Source organism: Mirounga leonina, unplaced genomic scaffold (genome assembly GCF_011800145.1).
Source record: "Mirounga leonina isolate KUSES-001 unplaced genomic scaffold, KU_Mleo_1.0 Mir_115, whole genome shotgun sequence".
NCBI lineage: Eukaryota > Metazoa > Chordata > Mammalia > Carnivora > Phocidae > Mirounga > Mirounga leonina.
The window spans coordinates 89,511,706-89,530,336 of NW_023270268.1; the positions used below are offsets into that span (position 1 = coordinate 89,511,706).

The 18,631-nt window shown below is 42.1% G+C and overlaps 1 protein-coding gene across 2 annotated transcripts in view; it reads right to left on the bottom strand.

Moving 5' to 3' along the window:
• Positions 1–18,631, bottom strand: part of CD86 (CD86 molecule) — a 68,014-nt gene that overhangs the window by 11,185 nt on the left and 38,198 nt on the right. The window contains exons 3-5 of one of the 2 annotated variants that reach the window (XM_035000047.1): positions 8,770–9,108; positions 5,938–6,240; positions 2,505–2,657 (exon numbers count right to left, since the gene is read on the bottom strand). In XM_035000047.1, coding sequence (XP_034855938.1) covers positions 2,505–2,657; positions 5,938–6,240; positions 8,770–9,108 — 795 coding nt within the window. The remainder of the gene's footprint in view (positions 1–2,504; positions 2,658–5,937; positions 6,241–8,769; positions 9,109–18,631) is intronic. The other variant, XM_035000048.1, reaches the window with a different exon arrangement.

The window sequence follows — 18,631 nt, forward strand, 5'->3', positions numbered from 1 at the left end:
TCCCCCCTCATGTGCTCTCTCTCTCTCACTCTCTCAAATAAATGAATAAATAAAATCTTTAAAAAAAGAAAAAGATGTGGATCTCTCCTTCCATCTCATCTCTCTAACCCAGCCTGGGAAAGGTGCTCTGACTCATGTGATTAGATGGGGTTCACCTGGGTAATCCAGGATAATCTCATCATCTTAAAGTCAGTACCTTAAGCACATATGCAAAGTCCCTTTTGCCATGTGAGATAACATATAATAGGTTCTGTGAATAGGAGGTGGACATCTTGTTGGGGGCATTATGCAGTCTATCATACAGAAAATGCCAGAAGTATCCACAAAGCAAGTGCAGACATTGCTGAATTACAGAACCCAAATTTACAAACATATCTACATGGCATGGTTACTTGGTACATCTTCTCCTCCAATGATATTAAGACTCTTCTTTTTTTTTTTTTTAAAGATTTTATTTATTTATTTGACAGAGAGAGACACAGCGAGAGAGGGAACACAAGCAGGGGGAGCGGGAGAGGGAGAAGCAGGCTTCCCGCGGAGCAGGGAGCCCGATGCGGGGCTCGATCCCAGGACCCTGGCAGACCAAGCCGAAGGCAGACGCTTAACGACTGAGCCACCCAGGCGCCCCAAGACTCTTCTCTTTGACCAAACTCATTAGCACAGGTGACCATCTGACCGAACTTTCCTAGCAATACTCTTTATCACATTCTTGTGGGGAGGAGGTCTTATGTTATAGTCTCTTGTTATAGTTTGCCTTTTACCACTCATAGCCTAATTTGACCATTTCCTATGCATACACAAGCTTCTTGAACCCCTTTTCAGCTTCTTTCATGTGTACACACACATCTTCTTTAACTCTCTTGTCTCCTGAATTTTTCTGATTGCCTCTTGGGGGAAGAAACATTCTTCCTCTCTTTTTCTCCACCCCTTATTCTTTGTTTCATTTGTAAACTAATCATTCGAATGGAAAGCAAATTAGGAAACAGCTTATTTCCAAGCTGAAGGTGCTTCTGCATAGTTAGCTAATTCTAAATGGCAATGAGATTGAAAGAAACAGTTCATAATTCTCACCTTGAAAAGTCAAAGCTTCAATAAGTACAATATATCTGTACATCTGGCCCTGTGCTCTGCATTTTACACTTTTATAGCATAGAAATCTATTATGATATCAGCACACCCCATGTTTTGGCAGTTTGAATATGACTCTACCATAAGCTTTGTATTCATTTCTTGAAAATGGATAATCAACTCCCCAATTTCTTGCTTGTAAAGTATAGCAGGATGAAATGAGTGACTGCTAATGTCATCCATCTATTTTCTAGTGGATCTTAAAATCAGTACACTGAAATCTTAAATAAGATGCTGATCAGAAGCATTACTCATCTGGTGCTTTTTACCAAAGCGAGTAAGAAGGTTACCTTAATTATAAGCACCAACCAAACTTCTACTACTACTACTACTACTTATCTATTACTGAGATAAAATCCAACCTTACCTTGCAACTTCGCCCAAAGCAGCCTAAACCACAAAGGAGCATAAGATTATTATAAAGTCAGGACCCCTTTGTCCCCCATTAAGCACAGTACCACTTTTACAAAAGTCAATGAGAAGGCTGCTCAGTGCAGTACTATTTACAATAGCAAAACTATGGGAACAACCTAACTGTCCTAGAATGTGGAGTTGGTTAAATAAATTAAGGTGTATCCACAAAATGGAATATCTCACAGCCATTTAAAATGTTGCTATAGAATGATAATTAGTGACACTGAAAATTTTCTTACTATGTTTAGTACAAATAAATTAGAAAACAGCACATATGATATTATCTAAACTGTGAAAAGCAGTCTTTATAGTATTATTCCACTTATGGAAAATAACATAGATTCCAGAAAAATCTGGAAGATATAAACCAAAATCTTGTCTGTATAACCATTTCTTTCTTACTAGTGGAACTATAGATATTTTTTTTTCAGCATATTTGGTAATGGGTATGTAATACTTGGTAATCAATAAAAGTTAATATTACTTTTAAAAAGCCAATGGGGAACAATTCATCCCACTTTTTTTCTCAGAAACCTAGACTTTTAGAGAAATGAAAGTAAATCTTATGGTCATCTAATCCTCCCCTTCCACCCCCCCAAGCTTCTCTGCTTGGACACTGCCAGGTCCATAGTCATTAACATTTAGAAGTATTTTCACAATTTTACTTCATTGAATTTTCACAGTAACTTCATGAAGTGAGGTAGCTAAAGCAGGGAATTATCAGTTTTGTCTGGAAATCAGAAGTACATTTGTAGACCTTAGTTTAGAAATGTTGCCTCTCCTAGAAATTGAGAATAATGTTGAGTCCCATCTATACAGGCTCCAAACCCTGAAGGAAAACCTTTTCCTCCAACCACTTGCTGACTTTTTGCTAATCTGAGCTCGGCCAATGAGCTCCAGAAGGCCCTGACCGCAGGTAGCTGCAAAATGGCAATCTGCAGAGGGGACAAGCACTGACTCACCACATTCATGAGAGGGGCCAGGCTGCTTCTTCTTCCTTTTCCTTAGTGTTAGAAAGAACACCAACACCATCCCACACAAAATGACCAACATTACAAGTAGAGCTGCAATCCAGAGGATGGGGTCTCGGGCAGGGGGGGGTTTCGTATGTGCATCTAGAAATGACCACAAGTTTTTAATCAGCCAGGAAGATCGATTATAAAAGGTTTATAATTACTGTTGTCTTCATTTACAAGTCAACAACTCCCCAGGGCTCTACTGCCAGAGGAGCCTGAAATCCACAATATGAGGCCATAGAAAGTCCCAGGCTTAGGGCTTAGCAGCTTAGAACCAAGCCAGTGCTTCTGGCCAAAAGCCTGGACTAAGCTGCCTTCCCTTCCCAGAGGTGGGGATGACAATGACTATGATCTAGAAGAAGAAAGTCAACCTGGCCCTTAGTTCTGCATCTGGGTATGGTACCCATGCTGCAACTTTGAATGCATAGTCATCTGTGCGCCACCCTGCTTCCTCAGCCCATGTATAGCCAGGCCTGGAGTCCTGAAGTTTCCCTTGTAATAATTTCTCCATCCACTGTCATCTCTAGATCAGGCTCCAGACACACCTCATTTGGACAAATACAACAGCTGTCTACCTCCAGTTTTGCTTATTTGTTTGTTTTTTCCACTGAGGCCACAGTGGAAGAAACAAGGCTTTCAGAATGTGTCTTTGATACATTTGATATCTCTTTGTGCCCTGAGGAATCAGGGTTAGAATCAGCTCCTGGGAGGTCAGGACTTTCTTCCTTGCCTGGAGATTTCTAAGTTTCCAGGAAGTTGAAAAATAGACTTTGAGGGGAAAGCTTAGAACTGGCCCATTTTATAGACATTTATGGGACTCATTCTGATAGTTAATCTCAAATTCCAGGAAAATAATACCAGCTGACCTATTAGTTTATAGCTGCAATTTGTGGACACATACCCCATTCCTGGGACATTAGGAAAAGGAGTTGCTGCATTGCAAGCCATATTCAACACTTTTTGAGTCTGTCCTAGTTTTATCCCACTGGAGCCTGTTTAGCATTCCCAGTAAACGGGGGTTATACTTGATAAAATGGAGACTGCTACCTTTTGATACCCAAAAAGATTCCTTGATTCAGGGTCAACACTATCTCTGGTCAAGCCATAGAACAGGGATAGAGAGAGGCAAGCCCTGGCTTCCTGAGGCAGCTGGAGCTGAAATGTTTCTGAAGATGGTGGCAGCTGGGAAGGTTTGGGCAGTAGTTGAGGAAGAGCAGAAAGGGGGAGCCATGATGAAGCTACAGGAATGGCAAGGCCCTATTCATTTGTAGACTGTGGGAGCCATGGCAGAAGGCCCCAGGGCATGTCATGTGCAGTGGTGTTGCTGGCTCCATACAGGTGCTGAGCCTCAGGGATAGCTTGAGAGAGGCTTCTTTTTTTTTTGAGAGAGAGGCTTCTATTAGGCCAAGAGAGGCTACAGTAGAAGCAACCAGGCTTCTGTGCAGCCTGTTTACTGGGTTCTCCGAGGCAGAGATAAGTCTCAGTGGAAGGAAATCAGTACCAAGAGAAGGGATTGGCCCACTGGTAAAGCTTACTGAGAGGAACTGGCTCCAGAGGCTGCCCGTAAGAATGTATCCGTAGACCAAGTTATGTTGGAACAATGAGACAGCAGGAGAAAGGAAGCAGCAAAGTTAGAGGATGCAGCAAGGAGTTGGATGGATGCCTTAGGAAAGGAAAAACCGAAGGGCCAGGATTGGAGAAGGGGTCAAGGTAAGCAGAAGGTAGATGCATGGGAAGAGAGTGGTCAGGATCAGAAGAAGCAGTGATAGGGGCAGTGTGGGTGCAGAGTGCCTTTATTCCAGGAGAGAATCCTGCAGTTACTGCTCCTCAAAAGTGGGGTCTCAAACACGGATGCATTTTCCCCAGGGTAAAGCCAGGACTTTAAAATGTTGGACTTATTTTATTTTATTTTATTTTAAAGATTTTATTTATTTATTTGACAGAGAGAGAGACAGCGAGAGCAGGAACACAAGCAGGGGGAGTGGGAGAGGGAGAAGCAGGCTTCCCGCCGAGCAGGGAGCCCGATGCGGGGCTCGATGTGGGGCTTGATGCGGGGCTCGATCCCAGGACCCTGGGATCATGACCTGAGCGGAAGGCAGACGCCCAACGACTGAGCCACCCAGGCGCCCCAAAATGTTAGACTTCTATTAGCAGACACTGCTTAGTTTCAACCCTTTCCTCCAGCTGGACTGGACCCTGTACTACACTGTCAACATGCCACAAGAATTTCTGCTTCTTAGTCTTTCCTTGACACATATGCCCACCACCACCACCTGTGCCCATATCAAATACTGTTCATTGATTTTGGTCCTCTCATCTTCTAAGCCTGGTTGCTGTCTGCGAATTTTTCTTTCTGTTCAGGAAACCACAAGTCTGATACCTGTCATCTCTTCACCACACTTCTATATTTTCTACTTTTTAAAAAGATTTTACTTATTTATTTGAGAGAGAGTGAGTGAGCGAGCGAGAGAGAGAGAGCACGAGTGGGGGTAGGAGCAGAAAGAGAGGGAGAAGCAGATTCTCTGGCTGAGCAGGGAGCTGCACATGGGGCTCAATCCCAGGACCCTGAGATCATGACCTGAGCCAAAGGCAGACACTTAAACGACTGAGCCATCCAGGCACCCCTTCACTGTACTTTTAAAGCCCAGTTATCTTTTATGGTGTTTTAAGGTCCCATTTTCTTTAGGAAGACTTCCCTGGCTCTCAAGGAACCTACCTACCTCTGAATGTCTATAAAACTGATTATCATTCTCTCCTGTTTTTAAATTTAGTTGCATATTTCCATGGGATATGCTTTAGATCCCAATTCAATCTTTTTAAAATCCAGTTTTTCATGTGTGTACATCATGGAGTTCTGATTTTATTGGAAGGTACTTGAGGGCAGAGAGCATGTCTTATACATTTTAGGTTTCATGTCTGCAGCCAACAACATCTAGAGTGGCTCTGTACTCAGAGCATGTACCGTGTGTGTGTATGTATGTATGTATGTATGTATAGATAATGATGATGATGATGTGTGTGTGTGTGTTTGTGTGGGGGGGGTTGTGGGTGTGTGTATGAATGGAAGAATTCTAGCCTGGAGGAATCTTGCATTTTCTGACTTAAACTTCAGAATCTTCTATCCAAAGGTAGCCCAAAAGACTGGGTCAGTTTCAGGGCTAAAAGCATACTTCCTCAAGTGCAGTATATGTTCACAGTCTCCAGGACCCTGTAGCAGCACTCAGATGAAGAGAGGAGCCCTCCATCTGGTTCCTTCCTAATAGTACCACAAAATGGCCCTGTTGGAGGCTTCCCGGCAAGCAGGGAACATTGAATGATCTGCCTCAACATTTTGGGTATAACACCTGATGAAAGAAATAGTCTTGGGAAGCAGCTTTACCTATATTGTAAGGTAGGGAGTGAAGCTCCATTGACTCAAGTTGCAGGATACAGGTGATGCTCACATTGCTTGCTTCAGGGACTGAAAAAGACAAGCTGACGGAAACGTTGTACAGTTCTGTGACATTATTTTGAGATTTCTTCATGGCAGTATCATACTTAGTAGTTGAATTCTCGGTTTTTAGCTTAAAATACATTTCCTTAGGTTCTGGGTAACCTTGTACAGATGAGCACGTCAAATTTATGATGCCAGAATTTTCTGTTCTATTGGAAGTTACCATTATTTCAGGTTGACTGAAGTTAGCTGAAAGCAGAATAAAGATACAAAAAAAGAAATCAGTCTAAATTTAGATGTGTCTAGAAGAGTGTCTAGAAGAGAATTGCAAATAACTGGCTCTGATCTGGGAACTTACTGGGGGCACACTTGGGAGCCTCTTGGGTATCGAAAGTGTGGGCCTCAGCCCATGGTGAGAGCCACATAAGGACCCCACATTTATTTTTCAAGAATGGAGTTTTGGGCCATGCTTACTTCCTGCTTACCCAAATCAGGGTGGGGGGTGCTTTCTGAGTAACAGGAGGGCTGAAATTGAGTCACCAAAGATTCACAATGAGACCATTGTTCTGAGGAGTGGAGTTTTGGGATGGAGAAGTAGTCTGACATTGGAGCCCAGCTGTGTCATGGGGTTAAAATACATTTCCTTAGGTTCTGGGTAACCTTGTACAGATGAGCTAAATCTTTGCCTAGAGCTCCTAGCAAAGGTGACAGCTGATTGATTTGGGTTTTTCCTTCAGCTTGCCAGACTAAGGAAGCAGAAAACGACTGACACTAACAGAGTTCATGGTGCTGGCATGCTCTGGGCCATATCATCTAGAAACCTGAGTAGGATACTGATAAGTGAGTGGATGGGGACTTTGGATTTAGAAATTCAGAATATTGGTTTTGGGCATGACTATCTTCATCATGTATTATAAGATGAAGGCCAAATCCAGCCATTTTTAGGGAAAATGTAAGATCTTGATAAACATAGAGCTTCTCTCGCCTTAGTTTGCCATTCAGATTTTAATGGCTGTCAAGGATTACCGCACCTAGCCCCTTCTGCTAGCCAAAATCCTGTTATTCTTTAATAGTTACTGTAGTTTTCAGGTTCTGCATACTAATTTCTAATTTATTGTCTCTAAAACCAGTGATTTGCATATCACCTTTCTAAGTTTTGCTGTACCAACACATTACTTAAGTCCTCTGCTTGTATTTTGTGTGGTCTGTAGAAAGGAGATTGCCCTGGTGCTACCTCCTTTGGCCTCCTTAACAACATCTGTGCGATCGCAGGTTGGAGAAGTGAGTTATTGTTTTTCCTACTACATTAAAATAAATATAAAATTGTTAAAATAAAAAAATGATTGTGACCCACCTAAAACACACCATGTTCTTCAATGGTATCTGGCCATACCTTAAAAACACTTATTTATCACTTGGTAAAATGTTCCAAAACTCTTGCAGCCTAGTTTGAATCACACAAGGCTTAAAGGGAGGACTCCTCATTCTATTTCTATTTTTGCCTTTTCTTTATTCTGTGGTTTCAGAATCACTGTTGATCTGCCTTCTCCAGTTTCATCAGAAGTTAATCTGAATCTAGTAATCCCACACCTGGATATCTACCTTAGAGAAATGAAAACTTATGTTCACACTTGTACATGTTTACAGCAGCTATTTATAATAGCCCCAAACTGAAAAAAAATCCCAATGTCTTTCCATGGGTTGAGTGGATAAAATAGAATCCTCCTTAGCAATAACAAGGAACAGGCTTCTGATACATGCAACAACTTAGATAAATCTCAAAGGCATTATGTTCAATAAAAGAAGCCAATCTTGGGGTGCCTGGGTGGCTCAGTTGTTAAGCATCTGCCTTCGGCTCAGGTCATGATCCCAGGGTCCTGGGATCAAGCCCTGCATCGGGCTCCCTGCTCTGCGGGAAGCCTGCTTCTCCCTCTCCCTCTCCGCTCCCGCTTCTTGTGTTTCCTCTCTCGCTGTGTCTCTCTCTGTCAGATAAATAAATAAAATCTTAAAAAAAAAAAAAAGAGAAGCCTATCTTAAAAGGTTACATACTGTATGGCTCCATTTATGTGATGTTCTCAAAAAAGATAAGACTGTAGGATTCAAAACAGGGCTTATGGGTATGGAGAGGGTATGATTATAAAGCAATAGCATGAAGAAATTTTTTTAGAGTGATGGACATGTTTGTATACTATTTATAGTGGTGGTTACATAAATCTATACGTATGTTAACAGAATTGTGCATCAAAATCTATGCGTATGTTAACAGAACTGTATACCGGGCTCTTGGTTGGGCAGCAAACAGCTCATAAGTGACCTCCAGGAGGCTGAAGGAAAAACCCAAATCAATCAGCTGTCACCTTTGCTAGGAGCTCTAGGCAAAGATTTAGTGGGTGACAAATCTTGGACCAAAGGAAAAAAATGAATGTAAAAGAGATCTGAGGCCTGTATAGTTACGTAAACTTAGTAATGGCCAAATTACCCGTGGTTTTCCCTTAGCCACATTAACTTTGTTCAGTTAGCCCTAAGTTGTCCCCAAAGCAAATTCTTACTGATCCTTCAGAAGCAAACTATTAAAAGTACAAAGGATTTTCAGTTCCCCATCACCAAACCCTGCATTCCCTTCAAATGGACTTCCCAGAAATGGCTGTCTCATGCCTTCTCCCTACAGGTACCACCCACAACACTCCCACTCCCTCCACCCCCCACCCCAACATTTCTCTGCTCATTGCAGTCTCATCTGAGAAGACCAGGGACCTGAATGCGCCATTGACTACATACCCAGCACTGATAGGTGAGAACTCATGTGGTACATGGGAACTAGTCCTTTGGGCCCTTTATGATGAATGAAACATTGATATGAGCCCTTGTCCTTGATCTGAACGTTGTGGAGTTTCAGGGTCCAATTGTCCTTGTCGTCAAAGCTTGTGCGGCCTTTATACTTGGGATGAACATTTTGAGGGTTCTCTTTGCCTCTGAATAGCTCATACAGAACCAGCTTATCCTGGTCCTGCCAAAATACTACCAACTCATCCAGGCTTATGTTTTGAGAGTTTGTAAAATGGCATGGCAGTTCTCCAGTCTTGTTGAAATATGTTTGACTCTTCATGGAAGCAGCACCTAAAAAAGGAAAGGTAGAGATTAGGGAAGGAGAAACAAGAAGGAAGGAGAAAAAAACAACTCCGTTTCTCTTTATACAATACCCAGCTGCTATCTTATCAGTAATGATACTGAAGAACTAGGTATTAAACTCTGGAATGTGCCTACATACTGGCATCTGGAGAATGGGACATTTGTCCTCACTCCACTGATAAATAAATATGGGCCTTGTGCAAACTGCACCACCATGAGGCTCAGTTTCCTTATCAGTTTAATGAAGGGGTGGACTAAGTGTTCCAAGAATCTTTCTAGTACTGTGGTTCTGTGAATTTAAATCCCAGACCAGGGAAAAACAGCAGAGTTAGACAATGCATCCACCCATCTGTTAACCTTGCTATAACCTGAATACTGATTCTCTTCACTTCACTTCATTCCATTATTTCTACACCATCACCAAAAGCTCTCCCTTTCCCTCCCCATCCCCTTATTCCTTGCCCCTCTATATGAAAAGATTTCTGGTAATGGTAACAAATTTAATATCCGCCCCCCTCATTATGCCTTACTAGTTGGGTATCACATTGAGTAATATCTTTGAAATTCAAATAGTTCCCTTTATAGAGTTTTCCTCATGAATGCTGTTTCCATGGCCAGCTTGCCCAAGGATGTAAAACAGTTTGGAAATGACACAGTGAACCAAAGCCTCTATTTTCAGTGACCTCTCTAAGCTCTTTCAGGGATCAGAAGGAGAACTGGGCCTTCTGATGGTTGTTTTGGGATTGTGCTGGTCAAAGACCATTTAAGGTACATGAATGAAATGCTGGAAATGAATCATAGATAAGAAGGTGAGGATGTGCTTTTGGAGTATTGGGGAAACCCCAGGTACGAGACACTTGCTTTTCCCAGTATGCATTGCCACTGGAAATTTTTACAACCCCTGGAGGACATGCTGGGAGAGTTCAGAGAAAGGCTTTCACCCCTGAGGACATATTGAAGTTTGTGGAAGGGATGTGTGCCACTTAGCTCCTTAAATGTGTTCGATTACAGGGTTTTGTGGACCTATTCTGGGTTACAGAATTACTTGAGAGTTGGCCAAGAAATTAAGTAGTGGTGGGTGAGAAGTGCAGGGTTAGTGGGAAATGCTGTTTCTTAGTTAATATAAAGTTAAATGCTGCCATGGGGAAAATGTTAGGGTGGGTTTTGAATAAAGCTTCATCATTCCAGACTTCAGTGAAGAGTTGTTGACATTAAGGGGGAAAGAGGAGGTAGGTTGGTGAGAGAGATGAGAGGAGTTCCTTTGAGGTGTGTTTGAGGGCGGTAGGAGAAAGTAAATTGATCTGATCAATGGGTTTCTCTTCTAAGAGGGAGTAGGACAAATAAGAGTGACATGCACTTGGCAAAATTGAACTGTCCACAGAGTGGCCCAGTGAGAACACATAATCAAAAGGGTTGGTGGTCGTTTGAATTCTAAGGGAAGAGGACTCAGGCACCTGTGAGAGTCAGCACCAGTTCACATCACTGCCTATTGCACTGTGTTCACTAGAACCCTGTGAAGCACTTGGCAAATATAAAATGCAGCATATGTACAGGATGTGTTCCCATATTGGAGGGTGGTGGGAAAATTTACCTGAGTACCTGGAACTGTGAAAGGGGAACCTAAGGAAGATTTACTGTATTCAGCAACTGCCTTACAAGGCAATCCTGGGACTCCTGCTGCTTCTCTGCTAAATTCTGAATGATAATGTAAGAGTGCCACCTGCTGTAAAAACTTCTAGCAGCTATATCTCTGGGAAAACTCATTCTGGTTTTAGGGCAGATGACCTAAGGGAGAAACCAAACTCATAGTTGAAAATTCTGCCAGTTAACGGTCAATGTTATGTTATTGCCTACTGGGCCCAGAAATGACTTCACCTTTGGCTTCTTCTCTCTCCTTGATTTATGACTATTTCTCTGCAGAACCTCACAGTATCGTCTCTCCTTCCCATCCACTCTTTCCAATAACAGACCAGTCTAAATTCTCTGACTTGGATCCCCCCTCCCACACATTATACGGGCTTTCCCTTACACCCATCTGACTGTCCCCCTCCTCACCTACCAATCAAACGTGTGGTCTGTGTTCTAAAGGCATGAGCATCACCAGGGGGCTGGTCAGAAATGTGGAATCTCTGCCCCTCCCCCACCACACCTGCTGAGTCAGAATCTGAATTTTAACAATAGCTCAGTTTGAGAAGTTGCAGGAGAGTGTCTCTACCTCTGTCTCCAAAGTAGAACAGAGAAGGTAATGATAGGAAAAATTTGTTCCTATCTGTCCCTCCTCCTTCTCCCCTCACTCTGGGGTGGAAATCACTCTGAGGTCCATTTCGAGTGGAACTGAAAGTATTTCATAATTTGCACTCTATAGTTCCTCACCAACCACTGCCTTCCATGACATCACTCAGAGCTATACATGGTACACATGCTAATTCCTGATGACATGGGGAAGATTTAGCTCATGGGCTATTTTTCCTAAGCAGCTTCAGTGGAGTCGTGTGATGACTCCACATCTTAGGTCACCCAGCTACTGGACTCACTGGGACTCCACTGGTGGGTACCCATTGAGATTCTCTCCCTTGCCCAGGACTTGGGTAATAGAAAAGGTCTGGGTCTAGTTATAACTGGTTGCTATGATGATGTCAGGAGCTAGGCACGCAAGATCCATCTAGACACCTCCCTAATCAGATGGACAAGTTTGTTCCTTAGCAATATACTGTTTGAATGTTACACAAAAACTGTAGTCTTCTAACTTTATGAGATCTCTGACTACACCTGGGACTTCAGTCTTCCCTGGCCACTACCCCAAATGCACGTCTTATACATTCAAGAACCATCTTTTTCTCATGTTACTATGGTTATCTGTACTCATAGATTTTTCTTCTTTTACTAAACTTCCTTCAAAGCTTTACTAGGTCCTCTGGAAATCTCATTCCATTGTAATAAACTCCTCTGCATCTTCAGCCTCTCCATCAAATGTTTCCCCCAAGGTTATGCTTTCATTGAAATCTGGCCCTACCTAAAGGACACCCCTTGTCCTCAGTCACTGCTTGTTTTAGCATACTTCACAAGGAACTTGAGCAACAACATCCTTCCTGTTTTGAGGTGCCTAGCTCTCTCACTGCTGTTAGCTACTAATCATTTGTCATTACTTCTTTGTTCACTGAGGATTTTGGCAGTAGTTGTAAGGTTTTTCTTTCCAACCAACTATTACTATCCATTTGAGCTACTTCAGCATGGATAAGTTCACCAACAACCTGGCTTCAAAGTTCTTTGGCCTTTTCCATTTCAAAATCTTTATCCACAGGCTATTTCAGCAGCTCCTCTCCCATTACATAACCCTGAACCTTTTCACCAAGGACAGCTCTGCTCCTAAAATCTTAAACCCCAATGTACCTATCTCTGTCCACAAGATATCTTCCTCCGAGATTTGCTCTTTATTACTCCACCAACATTTGTTCTTTTACTTCATCAAGACCTCAGCTCTGTCCAGTTTAGACCCTGTAGCACAGTGCTTTCCGAAAGCCTTCTCTGCAATGATGGAAATGTTCTATATTTGTGCTGACCAGCAGGATAGTCACCAGCCACTGTAGCCATTGCAGAACTCATCCGAAGAACACTTTACTTTTGATCTACATGCCTGTTCTTACAACTAAATGTTTGAGCAATACTGGAGGAAATTATTCAGTTGTTCAGACTGATGATATTATAAATCTGTTCCTGTCCCATTTAATTTGTTCTGTGAGCTAGTTACCCTGCTTACTACCCTCTCCCTTCCTCATAGCAGTTACTTCAACAATTCCCTTTGCTACTGCTTTTCGTTTCTTTTTCTCTTATAGTCAAACTCCCTGAGAGAGTAAGTAGCAATTGCTGCCTCCACCCCTAGCCTCTGTCCCCCACCTCTGTGCCAAAACTTCCCTCTCAAAGGTTGTCATTGACTTCCCACCAGTGCCAAATTCCGAGCTCTTTTCAGACCTCATGTTATTTGACCACTCTGTTGAATGTCACAGTGTTGGCCTATCTCCTTCTGGAAACTCTCTTCCTTCCCATTCTCTGACCTCCTCGTCAGTTTTCTCTGATCGCTCCTTAAATGCTGATTATCTCAAGGGCCTGTTCTTGATCTTCTCCTTACTCTCCACTCTCTCTGGTTTTTCTCTCCTATCCCCATGGATTCAACTGCAAACTCTAAGCTACTAATTCACAGATGCTTATTTCCAGCCAATCACTTTCACTAGAGTTCCAGATATCCATATTCACCTGTCTGCTGGATACTGCTCTTTATATAGCAGCAGGTACTCTCTTCCTCCCCTGTCTTCCATCTCAATGAAAGTTTCCCCCACTCGCTGCTGTCAGTACTTATCTGAACCATCTGTAGAAAATACCCAAGAGAGGGCCTGCACAGATGTGGCTGAGGAGATGTAGAACTATGATAACCAAAGCTGAAATTTAATATAGGTAAGAGAAGTGTGAGGAGACAGCATGAAGCAAAGAACAGGGCAACCAGAGAAAAGGGGTTTTGTATTTATCCAGAGATCTTGGAGATATTATCTTTTAGGTATGACAAAGACTCTTTGCTTGATCAAAATTTATTCAGGCTCCTGATCCACTCCTCTGCCCATCTGTGCACGTCCTTGTAAAACCCAGTTTTAGCAAGAACCCTGCTAAGCACCCAGTTTAACCAGAATCCCCAACCTTGCTACCTGATTATGCTTGAATCTGATCAGGTTCCTTATCCTCCACCATCCCCCAGGGGATGTCTGATTACCCTGGCCTGTCCTTAGCAAGAATCCTGTTAAGTGGGTTTGGGCAGAATCCCTCCTATCCTTGTCTCCCCTTAATAATTTTTCATCCACTGACCGCCCCCCACCCTGCCCCCACCTTTCTCCTTGGCTATAAATTCCCACCTGCCCATGCTATATTTGGAGTTGAGCCAAATATCTCTCCCTCACTGTAAAATCCCTTTGCAGTGGTCCTTACGCCTATCTCAATAGCACCTCCACCCCTTGGATAAAGTCTTCTTTACTGTGCTTTAAGAAGTGTCATCTAATATTTTTTTTCTTTAACAGTAAGATCCTCTGTTGTAGAGGAGGGATGGTTTTTCAGCAGTTTTCATGGCCTACATGATATTTCTGCTAAAACTAGCTTTGCTTTTATTTCAAGCTTAACATGTACCCTATTATCTATATAAATATATAGATAACTCTATATATTTATATATTACACATATCTGTATATATTTTGTAAAATTATAAAAATATACTGTATGTTTTATGAAATATGATCTATTAAAGTTTATGAAGCATCATATAATGTAAAATCATTATATGTTAAAATAAAACAACCCAGCTCCTTCAAAGTACAAGCCATCAGGCTATACTACCCCTAACCCCTCATGGCTGCTGTTGTTCATCTTCCTCCTAGGTGCCCCTTATTCACCGAAGATCTGAGTACCTGGCTTGCTGCATCCAACTTCTCCTGCCTTCTCCTTCACTGACCCTGTCTAGGTGCTTTCAGCTTTATGCACACAGTGTCGAGCCTCTCATTTTCTTGTCCTTTTCCTCTCCAATGGTCTTGTTGTCCACTCTGCCTCAGCCATCTCCTCCTTGGACCAGACCCCAGACCCAGTGCTCCCTCTGTATCTCCCCCAAACTCTCAGTATCAAGCACCTCACCTTATTACCACCACCTCCCATCTTTTCATTTCATTCCTTCTCCTGCCACCACTCCATCAGTTCTTCTGCCTCACTGAGATAGATTATGAATTGGAATATTTTTCACTGGGTCTACAGATACTAACCTTGGCCAAGCTTCCATTACCATTTGACTGGATAATTGCAATTGCCTTCTAATTGCCCACTTTCATCCTTGCCCCAAGTCTGGTTCCTCAAGCCAAAACCATCCTTTAAAATATATCTCAGGTGCCATAATTCTCCTGTTCAGAATTCCCTGATGACTTCCCACCACACTGAAAATTAAATCCAAATCCTTTTCCATCACACTGAGAACTAAATCCAAAATCCTTCCCTGGCCTGCAAGGTCTCATATAATCTGGTCCCTGGTACTTTTCAAACCTCTTTCCCTCACTTACTCAGCTCCAGCCACACTGGCTTCCTTGTCATTCCTCCAAAAGACAGGCATGCTCTATCTCAAGGCCTTTTCTCATATTAATCCCTCTGCCTAGAAGACTCTTCCTCCATACAGTCTCATAGTTATTTCTTCACTTCATATAAGTCTCTCATAAAATGCTACCCCCTCGGGAGATTTCTCTGACCATCCTATTGAAGATAGCATCCTTTCACTCCTTATTCCTTACATTGACTTATTTTTTATCAGAGTACTTATCATGACCTGACATGATGTGGTATGTTGGTTATTGTCTGTTTCTCCTGAGTAATCTAACTTCTAGTTAAAAACCTATGTTGATTTTTTTTAGTCCTGACCCTAGGCAATTACAAAGGTTTTACCTAGCAGGCTTCCTGGGGGAAAACTGTCCTCCCCACACCAGACTTAGTGCACAGCCCATGCACAGCAGTCTCTGACGGGAGTTATAGTCAAAACTCAAGATCTGTAGCCAGTCATGCTCATTCACATATTTACATTCATAGCCCAGGCACCTTCATTCCTAGATATCTTTATCTGAAGCCTCAAGTAGAGGTCTTCTTCCAGGTGCCTCCACTGAGGCCTCCTTATGTTGGGGAGGAGGGAGAGTCTTGAAGACACTTTTCTTCATGATGACTCATTATGTCCACCCCCAGCTCTTCCCCTCATCCTTCTTCCCTACCCCTACCCCAGGGGTCCATAACACTGCTGGAGACTTTTGTTCTGGGCTCCCTCAACAATGAGAGGGAACCCCCCCATCTATGCTGATCCTCCTGACCCTTGGTTGACATGCTGTGCAGAGAGAGAAAGAAGTAAAAATGTGGAAGAACAGAATCAGAGTCATGAACAGTTAGTCTGAGAAGCTCTAGAGTTTCTTGAGAAGAGAGTGGAGGGAATGGTAGATAAACAATTGTTGAAGAGATAGATTGTGAATATTCAAATTGAGCAGGACATGAGTGGTCAGATCAAAAGTGAATACCAAGCAAGATAAATGAAAATAAATACCACCTAGAAATATTGTGGTAAAGCTGCTAAACATAAAGCATAAAATATTTTTTCAAACTTACAAGCTCATTCTTTAAAAACTGGAGAAAAAATACCTATAAAACAATGACAATTAGATTTAAGCTCCTTAGCAACCGAAGAAGACAGTGGGGCCATAACTTCTAAATGAAAAAAACACATACATACAAAATAAAGCAAATTACATCTTCAATTCAACGGACTAATGCAATTTCAAAAATTATAAAAGTGAAAATCATTTAGAAACTTTAGAAAATATGTATGAAACAGTGTTGAGTAAAACATATTCAGAAACTTGCATATATATTGTGATCATAACTATGTATAACTATTTTTACTCTCGTCTGTTGTTTTATAGTAAGAACAGAAAAGTGATTTTTAAATGGAGAAAGGTGACCAGGTGATGGGTATTAAGGAGGGCACGTGTTGGGATGACCACTGGGTGTTATACACAGCTAATGATTTGTTGAACACTACAAAAAAACCTTATGATGTACTATATGTTGGCTAACTGAACATAATGAAAAATTAAAAAATAATAAATAAATAAATAAATGGAGAAATGAGTTAAATATTTTTAATAAAGACATTTATAAGAAGAAATGAAAGAAAGTGAAAATGAAACCAAGAATGGGTAAATACTCTTAGAAGGTGTTAAAATTGTTTTCATAGTTTTGAGGTCCTGGAACTTGGCCTGTGGCTTGGCAATATATGAGGGGTCACCTCTGTGGAATAGATCAGCTCTAGAGGTAAAATCTTGCCTTTATAGTAAGGGCTACAAGTGTTTGTTTTTGTTTCCATAAATCTCAACAGTCCTGGGGTAGGGGGGTGGCAAAATCCAGAGTTACATATTCTGGAAATGATATTAAGACCTCTCACAAAGGGAAAAATAAACTACAGTCTGTCAAACTCTTGCTCCTTTTTGAAGGAGTCTATCTACCATTGCAGCCTCTGTATTCCCTATTCAAATGGAGCAAGGCACGAGTCCTCAGAGCAAAAGTGCGTTCATTCTAAGTACCAATCTAAGTACCAAGATAAATGAAAATAAGCCCACACCTAGAAAAAGTCTCTGTTGCCAGTTTCATTCTTGCTTCTAAACAACCCTACACTTATCCTATTCAGTGACTGTCTTCCACTAAACTATCATGGCTGACCGTCCATACTCTTTGGATCTTATTAAGCACTCTACTAGAATGATTAATTACTTTGGGGGGTAAGATACTCCCTACCGGGTAGCATACATGTATTTCAAGAGACCCTGAAACAGTAGCTTACCACGAAGGAGTGACTCCAATAGGAAAACTATTAGGCTTCATGACAATTCTTTGGGAATTTTGGAATTAAGTCTGAATTATCTGTTCACCTCCAGGGGGTGATTTTAGTAACCACTATCAACAGTAGCAGGAAATAGGAGTAAAAGTAACCATATAAACATAATACCCGTGCAGTCATCCACTAGGAACCTGCAAAAATCTGGGGGGAAACAACGGACCTTTCCATAAGATGTGGAATGAGGGTTTGAGCTAATTTTATGTAAATTTTAGAGTGAAGAAAGATTTTCAGTGACACTCTGGGTACATTCATTGAACTCGAGGTATTGGTCAAGAGAAATGGGAAGCACTATGGCCCAGAGAACCCCCAGACTGTAAGAGAATCAAGCTAGAAAGTCATCAAAAGTCAAACTAGAAAGGAATTTCCTTCGCACGTGTGGACTAGTGATTTTCCAAATACCACTCTGGCCCCAACTTGAGAGAGTTACAGAGGTGCTGGGCTAGCAGCAAACAGAACTTGACAGTTAAAGATGCTGCTGCAAGTTGCACTTAGAAATTCCTTTACCTTTATAAATACAAAGCACAAATCGTAACCTAATTCAGCAAAGCCCTCCTGCCCTTTTCAGTCTTAAACTCTCATCCAGTTTTCACCTCAAGGGCAGGGGCAGCAACTATGATGTCTAATTTCCCTGACTGGGGGAGGACACAGAACCTATGGGAGAGAGGAAAAACAGAATTATTTTGCTGCACTGTTTTATCTCTGCCATCAAATAAATTATTCAGCCCTGCATTTTTGCTGCGGATTAACTGGGCCAATTGTGTCTCCTTTCTTCCCTTGGATGCCTGCCTATGGCCAGGTCAGTGCTCACCCGCCCAGTACGCAGAGGGATGTGTCCTGAGAAGAAAGATACAATTCAAGTTGATTCTTTTCCTTCGTTAAAAAAGAATGGTGGGGCGCCTGGGTGGCTCAGTCGGTTAAGTGACTGCCTTCAGCTCAGGTCATGATCCCGGGGTCCTGGGATTGAGTCCCGCATCGGGCTCCCTGCTCGGCGTGGAGCCTGCTTCTCCCTCTCCCACTTCCCCTGCTTGTGTTCCCTCTCTTGCTGTGTCTCTGTCAAATAAATA